The 12,931-nt window shown below is 46.9% G+C and overlaps 1 protein-coding gene across 1 annotated transcript; it reads right to left on the bottom strand.

Moving 5' to 3' along the window:
* Window positions 1-1,797: 1,797 nt before the first annotated feature.
* Window positions 1,798-8,331, bottom strand: LOC34620123. The gene is made up of 12 exons (XM_026338413.1): window positions 8,260-8,331; window positions 6,975-8,081; window positions 6,112-6,357; window positions 5,728-5,902; window positions 5,469-5,600; window positions 5,115-5,295; window positions 4,526-4,637; window positions 3,682-3,970; window positions 3,195-3,305; window positions 2,720-2,874; window positions 2,200-2,329; window positions 1,798-2,075 (listed from the first exon to the last, which is right to left on the bottom strand). Exons 1-12 carry the CDS (start codon window positions 8,329-8,331, stop codon window positions 1,798-1,800), a joined length of 2,988 nt encoding a protein of 995 aa, XP_026194198.1.
* Window positions 8,332-12,931: the final 4,600 nt, after the last annotated feature.

Consider the following 12,931-nt stretch of genomic DNA (forward strand, 5'->3'; position numbering starts at 1 on the left):
TGGAAGTGTGGTCATACAATGGCATGTATCCTCGGGTAAAGGCAGCTATAATTAGTGAAAAAGATAGCTGACATTGTACATTTGTTAATACGACTAACGCACGCCAGACGCATGCGATGCAATATTTGGGAAATATAGATTGTGGCTAGCTGCAGCGGGCCCGAGTACTGGCAGTGACAATACTGTGTGATATACCAGCGATCACTGCATGCTAAAAGACTGAGTAACTGGAACAATACCCAAGGCACCGGGCTTTGGCTGGAACGAGGTATGTCCATGCATGATTCCCTTCCTTTTAGGTCGTCACGACTACTCCATTTTTTCCGTGACATCCATTGACGAAAATGTTCTGCATAATAATCCGACTTCGTTCGTCATGTGTGTAACGGCTGGCAATTATGAGTTGCATTGATATGTGATGGTAGTGCTTGTTGGTCATCAATACTGAGGATGCTGCGAGCATAATGCCTTGAACCAGATGCCTCGCTCTCCGCAGCTATACATTCATTGTCCTCGCATTTCACCGCCTTCCTAAGACCACCTACATTAACTGTTGGGCGCATATTGCCAAATCTACTGGATCGCCACTCGTCGAAAGAAAGAACAGTCTTGGTCGGTTGATGCTGCATGAACCCCGTCTCGTCAAACGAGAACTGTGTGACCTCGGATGGACAACAGGACTCTGAAAACTCCAGGGTAAGCGGCACGCTGTATAGTTGTTCATCTATCGTCCCGTCTGGATATCTGCAGGATACACATCTTCGAGGATTCGCTAGTCAGTGTTCCTTAACTGCGGCGATTCGCAAGTAGTTTACGCTGTCCTACAGAGCAAACTACTCATCGGGTAGTAACAAATATCTGACAGTGGAACAGCAGATGATAGAGTGCTACAGAGAACTAAGGCCACTGTTTTAAAGCTGTTCCCCATGGCCCGATTTCTGTTAATCTCCGTCAATAACTATTCGCGTTAATGTTGCTTGCAGCTTCAGTGCTCTGAATGGCCGGACCTCAAGAAGTGTCTGTAGATGGCCTGCTGCTTTGTCACTGGGTGCACCGTGAAGATTGCTACATAGGTTGTCACAAGATCCTCAGGTTGGTTCCATACGTGTTTCCATGGGTAGGCATTGCTTCTTTGCGCTGTATGGATGGATGAACACCATTCAAAGGATCACTAAGCTAATGGTACACGGTCTTTGATGGCCCAGCGCTGGACTATGTATGATAAACCCCACATGTTATTTTGCTTAAATGTGGTTTCCCCATGTGCGGTAGTCGAAAAGAATGTAAAAAACATATATGCGTAAAGACAATATGTTGCACCAGCATCGAATATAAGCAGTGCCCTACTCATAGCAGTTGCAGGGCAGGCGACCTGCTGCTTCTTCATACAATCCACCAATGCAAGTCTACCCTGTCCTGCTTACTGGCGTTCACCCTTCTGTGGCTAGATTTGCTTGCCTCGAAGCTGCGTAACTTGAACTCGACGGCTTTCTCCATCAAGGCCAATGAACTGCTTAGCATTGTAGCAACAAGCTTTCATATACTGCTCGGACACTTGCGTGTCACGGGGGAATCGGAATGCTGACGATTCAGCAGTCAGTCTTCGATGCGAGTCCAGAATGCGCCCGTTGTGGTGTATTGCTACTGCATAGTAGTAGAAAAGCTTCAGGATAATGTGAGCAGACAGCAATATGCAGGATAAATTAGGTGTTAGGCGGGATTTAGATGGACAGGACTCGTTATTAGCCGCTAGCTGTTCTTTCGGAAGTTACCCCATCCACCACCAGGGTGTATAACTCAGCTAGGCTGCATTGATTTAGTCCTCCCATGCAAGGCATCAAATATGGAGAGCACCTTTAGCTGTGGTTTGCTCACCATGGAACTAATGGCAACAAAGCTTATATCCATTATGACCGTTAGGGCGACCCCTAGAGCTCCAAAACCAGTCTCTCGCTTAAAGCAATTATGCAGTGCAAACGTCACACCCGCCGATTCTCCCCCAAATCCCTCTATAAGCGCCAGAAGAACGGGTAACAGCGAAATCCAAACTCCCAAAGGCGCCATGAAACGATAAGCTGCGAACAGAAACCCATATGTAACGGAGAACCCGCTTGGTGTCATTTCCTTCAGTGCTAGAGTTCGCCTGAGACAACTGGTTGTGCTGTGATAAAGACGCATCAGCGTTTACTTTCGAAATACCTGCATTCGGTAATCGTCCGATAAGGCAGTGTGCCGATCTGGCCACAGTGCAGAGCACTGCAAATACGAGTAGGGCAGTCAGGAAGCCACTTCCGGCGTACACCACTGCAGCTCCTAACGAGAGCAATTCCTGCAAAAAAATGACGGATTCGCACACTAACACTCTGTCGCAAAAGCGTTGCAGTGGTCAAGAAGGATTATGATACAGGGAAAACCATAGAAATATTCTCTCAGCGGGCGCCATGTCGTCGCTTTCTCTGGTCGAACACTGCGCCGAGCAGAGAATACGAGATGGCTGCTTGCTTGCACAGCTAAATAAGCATTTCTAGCATTTTCAGAGTGGTACTATAGCTCCTCACAGCTGCTATTTTGCGTAATGATTTTCCTATAGGTCAAAGACAACAATACGAGCACTAGCTCGGATCATATACTTCACAGACTTTGTTGGACTAGTTGGAGCCTTACCAATCTCCATCAAAACTTCAGTAGTGTTCCAGCCACCACTTTTGTTGGAACCCACCTGGACGTAACCCAACCGGATATAGAGGCCGCTTATCTCGGCGCTGTACACCGGAATTCCACAAGCTTTCAGGAAAATCCACGAACCAAACAAAGCGATGAAGACGGCAAACCACAACGCTCCAAGGGCAAACAACAAAGCCGCGCCCGCTAAACCTGAATGCACAAGCCAGGAATAGTAATTGCAAAATCCTGTTTAAGCGCATCGAAGGACCGATTCTGCACTTCAGCTTTTAGACCTTATCTCACTTATCTCTTTCATATCGGAAGATATGCAGTATTCTTCAAGGAGGTCGCTGCAAATATGCCGCAGCTTTCGTCGTGTTACCCCTTTATGAAGTAATGTTTGCTCAGTTATTACTGCAAAAATCATTCCAGAAGGCACTCCGCTCTTGGTCCACTCCTAGGCACATCTTTCCGTGTATCGCAATAGACAAGCTCTCGTAATGCTATACTTTAGCTCAGGACTATCCCACCTGAATACTGGAATGAGGCGAGATCCCGCTCCGTTGCCCTGGAGAATGGTTGCATTCCATAATTCAGTGCACGGCGACGGGCTTGCCTTTCTTCGTCGAGAGTATCTTGTCCTGTCACGCACCGATGTTGCACTGGCATACGAGAGCTTCATAGTGCTTCTAGTAAGCCTATCAGTGAGGGGTGCTTTGCAACGGGCAAGGTGATGGTCCCCTTTAGCAAAAATTAGGTCCGATCACGAAACCGCGTCTAGAGAGCCACTAGAATCGGGGATTCCAAGTACCGTTGATATCTATTTTTTTTTGCATGTTTCGCACGATGAGCTGAGCAGACAAGCTCGCTGAATTGGGTCGCACAGGAGCACAATCACACCCTGACCAATCCCACTCCAAAATGTTGTCCGAAGGGGTCGACATGCATACGGAGATGGCATAGGAGCGAAACGCAATTTGCTGTAGATGTTCTTCTATACCAAGAGGCTAATTTTACCTGTGTTGCTGCGACTGCTATTATGGGCGGTGTGACTGCTGCGGCTGCTACGGAGAGAAAAGGCATGATGGGATTCCCTTGGGAGGGGCAATTCGTCTGGGATATTCAGCATCCGTCCCGTATACTGAAGGGGCACCTCAAACTCGTGGAAGCCGTCTACTTCTTTAGGTATTCGTACAACACGAAAATATAGGTTGCAAAGCCATCTCTCGAATCGAGTACGAAGCATGTCCTCTATGTCCATAAAGCGCTGGATTGAAGTGTCCACTTCACCCAAAAACAGGGGCACCTGCCAGCACACAACTAAAGGCGCCATGCTAGCGTATCTATAGTTAGGCAGGACTTCTTGGCATGCTAGCACTCCACCTTGAGCAGTTGCAAGTAAATCAAGGAAAAGGCCTCTCTGAATTCCGGCACTGGCATGTCTGAACTATCCGATGCACCTTGAAGCAGCCTTCTACTACGCGCCATTCGGCACTGACCAAAGGAAATGCCCCCCAAGCCACTACCTGAGCAGCAGAGATTCTCAACAACCCAAAATCTTCCGCTAGAAGCGGCATATACATAAAGTGTAGGGCAGCTGCCTGCTTCTTTCCGTAACTTGCTTGCAGCCGCACAAATTCATGTAGACACAATCAAGCGTCGCTCGTCCATGCACGTGAGTGCTGGGGTCGAAATTTAAAATCGAACAAGCTTAAATCAGTGTAAATCCACCTCGCCGAGCAGAACTGTATGAATGGCATGGCAGGGCCTCTACTTCGCATCTCCAGGAGATATCGCAGTGCACTGTTGGTCACAAGGTACGGCAATTCGAAAAATAATACATAGTGCTCCTTCTGCGCACCTTATCTACGGGTGACACTGCTCCGCGAAGTAGATATAGCTGAAATATCAAGCACATGGACGGTTTAATGTCGGCCTCAGATGGACAATTCAAATAAAGCGTTTCATCGAACCTGTACGCAGGCTCCATCAAACGCCGGAAGCTTGTAGCAACTCAATTATATCCCGTTCAAAGCCATTCGCGAGCTCATTTCCATCAGCTGCTCAAGGCTGTCCATCCGTTTTTCATTTACTCGAGCATGTCTCTATCGCATATCTTTTTTCCTCTGTGCTAGTCCTCTGCATTGTAAGAGGATCCGACAGAATTTAGGAGCAGTGTCGATATCCCATGGCACACGCATAATAATGCCTTCCTACTTCCGAAGTGGCGTGTACTTGTGTCTTGTCCCGTGGATTTTTCTTCAAGATGAGTGAATCGTGAGCGATATTGGACTGATTGTTGTTTGTCATCTATACTATGAAACCTTATTTGGTGAAACGTAAGGCCTTCGTGATCATCATTGTAAAAATATCTTGACTATTCAGTTAAGTGAGTGCATTGTGCAGCACCTATCTTTTGTGGCTCGACACACAATGTATTGCATACTGACCTGAGGCATTCACTGAAATACATTGCAGCAAAAGCCACAGGTGCAGAAACAGCGCAAGGGCTAGTAGCTAAGATGTCCTTGGCACCTCCGGTAGTGCTCAGATCTGCTCCGTCATTTTGCTGGCCTGCCTCCAAGGAGGACGCATACTGGTTGAGGTAGGTCCAAGTCAGCTTGTGGCCTCCTAACGCCAGAAACCACTACACATACGAAGCTTACATTTTCTGCCTGCCTGTTGGTATCGAAGAGTTCGTAACGTGTTTGAGTGCCTTTCTTCTACATCTCGCCAGTGAAACGTTTAAGTGGAGCTTGGTACTGATGCAAATTGACACCTACGGAAGGGACACAGTTCCTCACCCAATCGGTTCCATACCGAAACCATCATCACGTAGTGCCCTCTTGGAATATCATCTTTCACGGCGCGACACAGATCAAGGCGTATGCGCAGTGCTTGTGGCATTAGCTTCCAATTCGGACCATCAATGCCACCTTCAGCGACAAAGGAAGCCATTACCATTCAACTAACTAGAATTGCTCGGATACCCGTTAACACCTTGAATGGTTGCTTTGCATGTACGATGAAATTCGATCATAAAATAAAGTCCGTTTGCCTTACGTTGAATGCCAATGGCTTGTCTGGCTGCACTAGGGATCTTAGCCCTTAAAGAGTAATTTGTTGCATGAAAGTCTCGCTTCAAGAAACCATAGGAGCCTAGTAGTTCAAGTCGGCGGTATTGCAGAACTGCTTCCAGCCGTATTTGAAATGATTGTAGCGCACATTCCATTTTTTCCTGCAGCATTGAAAGCCTTCTTACTCTCAACAGCACACCTCTGGCAGTAGCACTTTTCAGAATGCCCTGTATGGGGCATTGCTAATGCAACCAGGGAAAGATACATTCTTAATAGCAGCGCTACGCCAGCACCTTTCACAACTATACGAACGGCGTATGAATCACCACCTGACGCAACGCGCCACTCCTCTCCATACGGTGAAGCTCACCCTTCTATCGTTGTGCTCATGCTGAGCATGCTTCCTTGATGATTTGAAAAGCTCAAGTTTCTCCTTTATTTGTTGCATTATCCTATTGTGTATGGCTTGCGCGTTCTGGCAGAGTCTTTTCCTCTGAGACTGCAAGCGTTCTTCTTTTTGCGCTTTCCCTCCTCCATCGTCTACAGCCAAGTGGCTCCTGTCCTCCACCGCACCTTTTTGGTACTCAACTACCACTTCTTCACTCGTTAGAGCCACCTATGAATTATGAAATATGCCACTTCAAGCTCTTTGTTTTACATAATTAATCGACCATGTACTAAGTTCCATGTCTAACACAATAAAGAGGAAGGCGCATTTCGTAGGGCACGTGGCGGACTTACTTGAAACCCCTGAAGAGCCTTTTCAGTTGTAATATTTTGCCGAATAATTGCAACAGTTCTAAGGGAATCAATGCAGTGTAGTTTATTGGCGCGTTCTTCTGCGACGTTTAAAGCACAACTGACAGTGGAGACGAGTAGCTGGACAAATGTGTGCTGTACTACCGGTTCCAGAGCCACCACTCGATACAGCGATTGGTGTTATTAGCTGAACTACAGCAAATCGATATCGAGGTGAGCTCGACTTCATCCTAAGTAGCGATACGCTCGAAGGCTTCGAACTGAAAGGCATCATCTTCGAGTAGAAAGCACTGTTCAAGCTCATCAAGCTCTTTATCGTCACTTTGTGCTCTAGACAAAGAAGGAACTCTTCCTCTCTGCACTCCCCCACACATCCCTGATTCTAAAGGGAACATCAAATTTTTTGTACGTTTTGTATGAATAAAATCTACGTAGCATAAGGATAGGCCTAAAAGCTTGATGGATTGAGCGCACCTGCATTGCAAAAAGGCTCTGGAGCGCTGTGGCTGTTTTACTGTCAAAGAGCTCTGTGCTTCTTCTCGCGCTCGAATGCACCCCTCCGGATAGTGTTGCTACTTTAGCATGCCCCTGCAGAGCCATGGAAGCCATTTCAGTATCCGCATGCCTTGGGATCTTGATTGGGAGGCTGCGACGGTGGACACCGAGCTCTTCGTTTGCTTGAAGGTCCATCTCTAAATCGCCTATGTATGCCTGAATTCGCTGTTGTTCCAGTGGGTATTCGGTCGCCGCTTTATATTTTGTGAGTTGCACGCAATTATGGTCTTGAAGGTTCTTATGTTGCACAACATCCTGTTGTTCGGAGTGCAGTAGAAACTGGGGCTGCAGACATGATTCCGCCGGTTGTACATGATTTTGTGTTTCTTGCAAGCCGCTTTGGGTACTGAACTTCTCTTGACGCGAATGGCCAATAAAAGCTTGCTTTTCTCTTTCGCATTTCTCTTTCTTGGGCTGGGGTTTCTGTTGGGAGCTGCCTGAGTTGTGCGAAATTCCCTGTTGAGCTCCTTGTAATGCTTGCACCTGCTCCATCTGCTGCTCATAGGTCCTCACCTGCCCAGCGTCTTCTGGTACTTTACATTGTCGCTGGACAGCTATATCATTTCCAGCAGCTCTTTGTAAAACTGTGTCTTCACCCTTGGATAGATGCGCTTCATGAGTATCCTGCTTGTTTTGCTGTTCTTCGAAGGCTGTTTGCCTCTCAGGAGACGCCCCTTCACTATCATGGCTTCCGGAGTTTTGGGCTTCCTCTGAAGCCTGTTCTTGAGTTTGATCACACCGCCCCTCCTTAGCATGTATCTCCTTGTCCTCTTGGGCACAGACTCCCTTTAGTTGCAGTGGCAGTTCGATGGCTGATATCTCCTGATGTACGTCATGGGTCTGTTGCGTTTGCAGAGGCCATTCCCCCTCATGGTCTTCTTGCCCATCTTCCAGGCAAACGTGTCGATTTCCTGACGGCATCTCCCCTGAACCGTTATCGTCTAATGATTTATTTTCATTGTGCAGTCCTGGTTGCGTTAACTCATTTGTAACATGCCTGCTTGTTTCAGAAGGCCCTCGTTTCTCCTACCCATAAAAACACGCCACAAGCATATCTTCGACTGTTCAGCTATTTTCACAGACTGGCACATGTAACTTTGCATGCATTTGTTGCGGACAGCCCTTATTATTTATCATAGCAGGTGGACCTGCCGAAGCAAAGGATGGTGGCAGCGGCAAGCAGCCTGCGGTTTGTAGAATGTACATGCCGTGTGCTTCGACTCTTAGCATCGGAGCACTTCGTAAGGCCTTCCGGATCTCTACCCGTGGGATCCATTCCCACTTTATTTGGTTTAGAGAGGAAAAAGACACGAACTAACTGTCCGTTGTTGCAGCCTCTAAATCTCCTCCAAACCTCTGTAGGTCAACCTTGATAAAGCGGGAACGCTGAAAGCCCCTGTTATCCGGCGCTGTTGGTGATACGCTCGAGGTAAAATTTCTGGCTTCCTACCACCACCGGCAAACGGAAAATGCGAGGAGCGCCTAACTCACACTATTGCTAAGGGTGGCCTTCGCCGAGGTTGATGAAAATGCATATAAGGCAGAGCCCAGAAAATTTATTGATCCTCAGGCAGAGCCCAGAGAATTTATTGAATCACAGGCAGAGCCCAGAAAATTTATTGATTCTCAAGCAGACCCCAGGGGGACGTGCAAAGACGAGCAGTTGTCTGCGTCCGTGCTACACCCACCAAGTGACCCCGACAGCCAGAGGTACATCCATTCCATATGGACTAGGAAAGGAACAGTAACACTACGCTAGTTCGCATATGAAATCAAACTGCACACATGTATCATATCAAGGCCAAAATAAGCATAGTTTCTTCTTGGAGAATAAGCTGCCCAGCCTAATTAAGGATGCGTAATACCTCTGCATACGCAAATTAACAAATTAACAAATACGGTGCTACCGAGAAAATGTGCATGCCACTGCCATGTAATCAAGTAACAATTTCAAGCATATTATATTTGTTTTGCCTCAATGTTCACGCAGCAAGCGCACTACGAAACAGGGAGACAGCAGCCAGCGCCTCTTCCGCACGGCACCTCAAGGATCATTCCATCAAATATAAGGCAATGGAACATATAAAGCGTATTAAATTGGCAAATTTCTCTCTGCATGCGTTGATATAGACCGTTTGCTCATCTCAGCAGGTGGAACCTAATAGGAGGAAGCAAGGTAGTTGCTCTTTGTTGGTTCCTGCAGCACCGCGACCTCAACCTCTGTACAGTAGTCACTCACCGTTTGCCATGGATACCCTCTCACTTCCTCAGCATTCAGCATAGCTATTCAGTCCTTATAGCTCGAAAGAAAATAGCAGCCTAGACGTCGCTGTTGGTTTAAGGGGGGTTATCAAGTGGAAATGCAACTCTGGACTGAGCCCATATTAAGATTGGGACTATCCCACTTTGTTCTCCCTTCTAAAAGACTCTATTCAGAATCACGATGCACTGAATAAGGATTTGTAGCTGAAGGCACCTTCAGGGTCAGATTGTTGCAGAACCAAGACACCATATGAGGGACCTTGGCCAGGGGCTGCGAAGGTCAGTGCAGCAGCTACACACCTACCACTAAACCATCGGCAACCTGGAGTTAGCACCAAAAGTATAATAGCGTAATTCTTACAATGCTCGGATCACTCGTGGGGCGCGGCTGTACTTCGTTCTTCTTTCTTCCTCAAAATGTTCGCTTAGTTGAATGGTTCAAGCCAGTTTTGGAATTGCCACATACGCTTCGAGCAAATGTGTTAACTACTTGTAAGAATAGACAGCAATCGATTATCCATTGTTGAATGGCACGGCTGCATATATTCAGCTAGTGTAGGGTTAAAAAGCTTCTTTCAAGCGCTCTGAATCTCAATCTAGCGTGTGTGTTGCTCCACCTGAGCCCTCTGAGCCTGTAACCAAGCGATATCAGGGGCTCTCCGTAAGAGTCTTGAGCCAAGCGACGTCCTCAAATGCGACAGCGTCTTGAGTCTCTTTGAGCCGCCTATTGATGGCCATGAATTATTGCGGTTTTATTACAGCCTATGCTCGGTGCTGAGAAGCCATTTGACTTCGTAGATGCCAAGCGGCTGCAGCAGTGTAGTGACGCCGTTTTAGAGGATTGGTGCCTTCTCTAGGTCGAGTTTCCCTGCTCGCACTGGTTGCGCTCATTAGTGGCATAGTATGGCTAGCATTGTTCGCATCACAATACTGGTCTTACTGTACGCCGTTGTTGGCAGGTTAATGAATACCCAGCTCAGTGCTGCTGGCAGCTGCACGGGCGTAATTTGATTTTACGCGTGCTTCGCAGGCTGCTTTATCCTACTCCAATTCTGACTGAAATCCAGCGGAATTCCAGGTGACACAAGTTTTTCTTGGGTCATGCAAACGATTATTGCTTAACACAGGGTTGCACTATATAAAAGTAATCCCGCTTAAGCTCGAATCTTAGAGTGAAGAAAGACAAGTAGAACGCTACATTTCATGAGGACAGTTCCGGACTTTTAACCTGATCCTAGGGCTTCCACTTGAGCTCGATATGCATCCTTTGGCCCGTAGCATCTAATACGTTTTGAGTGCTCCACAAACCATCACTGGCCTTAATGAAAATGTGGCTTACCGCAATCATTTAGAAACGCTCAGAGCATTTGCACACCTCTAGCGCGCTAAGCGTCTACGATCATGCAGACAGCATCGCTTGTGTAATACAAAGGTGGAAACACCTTAGGTGTTTGGAGGTGACAGCGGCCTGCAAATCGTGGTTACATATTCAAAATCTATTCCTGGTGATAACGTTGCATGAACTCAAGGATTTTTAAATGTCGTTTCAAGCTTCTGCTTGCTAGTTCTTTTGGAACGAGCGTGGGCTGCATCATGCTGACTGTTGTGTGATGTGTACATTTAAGTGCTGACCGGTACACAACATGGCTGAGTAGGAAGCTCTAACGGCCGGCATGCGATTTTGTAGACTATTTAAAAGTGTAGTATAAGTACTAAGCATACAATAGCTTGTTCGGAGTAAAGCACAAAGTGCTGTAGTGGAGTTTCATGTGAGAGGCAAGGTCGCATCCCATTTGCTAGCGCATTCCACAAACCCTAAACAAACATAATCCTGTGGAAGTTTATCTCTAGAGCTTAGGTAATCCCACATAAATTCGGTAATCCTAAGATATGGGGCAGCCATAAAGGTTCGAATACACTTCATTTTTCCCCAGTCAGTGCCCAACGTACTACGACGCAACGCAAGGATAGGTGACGAAGACCTGGGAAGAATGCGCATCAACATAATCTCGGAATTTACGGTGATGTTTCAAGACCGAATTTATATCACTCCTCAACAAGTCCCACCATCGTGTTTCAGCGAATTGTTCCCCCATCTGCGAAGAAGTGCTAGTGATAGGTAACAGGCTGCGGGTGCTACATGAAAAGCAGCAAAGGAATCGACAGTTATTTTTGAGGGCGAATGTGAAGCGAAGATAATGAAATTAGCTAGCACAAGTGTGATTTGTTATGATATACATCCTGATTTCTGAGGTAAAGGTTGCACGCACAATGCAACATAGTCAGTTAGCGTTAAACACGTACTTTCACAAGTGACGTACTCAAGATAAGCTAGTCATGAATTATGCATGAAATGTCGTCAGCAGCTACGGCGCACAACCGCTTCATCTGGGTAAGCTTTGTGCAGCCAGCTCTGCACATGCCATAGAATCTCCAGGCTCATGGCGAAACTTAGTCGAATGACTATCAAGTGGAGGGACAAAGTAAGCTGTTAGGGCGAAACTGTGCTTCGACTTTTTGTTAGACATGAGTCACCTTGTACAACTATGCAATACTCTTCTTGACCAGGCATTAGGGCCACATTGCCCACAGAGAGACCCTTTCTCCAGCTAGTACGCTCAGGTACAACTACGATCTTAAGCAGGAAAGATTAGGAGAAAAAGTTAATCTATCTTATTTGATTTGATCTGAATCTGGTTACAAATGGATAAATTTCGTAAATCCGTTGGCGTTATCCCCTTTTGTGCAATATCTCCGATGTATAGACAAAATTTGATACACTGACTTCTGGTGGCACTGCGTTAGAAGCTTTGCTTCACGACCTCATGCCAGGATCAAATGATCATTATAATGGCACTCATGCCAAGCTTGCATGGCTGCAGACTACCTTTTAAATACAAATCTTTGTTTTGCAGTGGGGCTTGCACCATGGGAATCCCCCGTCGACCACGCTCTACATCGCCGGTAGAACAATACACAAAGGCATACATGCCACACTCCTTTATAGATCATCGAGCCGTGTGCATTGGAAACCTCGTATTTCGCTCTATTTATGGCGAATGCTCTCCTGCTAGTGCGGCTACAAGCCAGGCTCCTGGGGTTAGGCCACTGTTGAGTTCACTTGATGCCTGTTTAAAATCGGCAATATTCGCCTGTGCAGCGCCCTGGCGTATGTTATTGATTGGTCAGAAAGAGGCCTCATTTTCCTTGTCTTGAGGGAGGTCAACAAGAAATGAGGAAGTGCTCCGCCTTTCGTGGTGGATCCATGCATGCTTCTTTGTACTTTCCATCCGGGCCAACTCTCGGAACGCCAGGGCTCGGCACATTTGGCTTTCGTTAGTCTTAGCAGTCCTCCTAGTTCTTTACCTGATGTGGCAGTGCACTGTCCTTCGCATGCGTTTTAGCTGGTGATCATAACATCTGATGAGCTGCAAGTGGCGGTTTCGCCTTTCTTTTATTCGGCAGAAATAGGGCTTTGTTAGGCTCTTGGAGGGGTGACACCGTAGGACAGTGGTGTGGGACTGCACTGGGGCTATAGGGCCATCGAAGCGTCTGCAAAAGGCCAGCGTTATCCACTGGCACTATTTACTACACTACTTACATTCAGCTAAAAT

The sequence above is a fragment of the Cyclospora cayetanensis genome, unplaced genomic scaffold (genome assembly GCF_002999335.1).
Source record: "Cyclospora cayetanensis isolate NF1_C8 unplaced genomic scaffold, CcayRef3 CcayRef3_contig_103, whole genome shotgun sequence".
Classification (NCBI taxonomy): domain Eukaryota; phylum Apicomplexa; class Conoidasida; order Eucoccidiorida; family Eimeriidae; genus Cyclospora; species Cyclospora cayetanensis.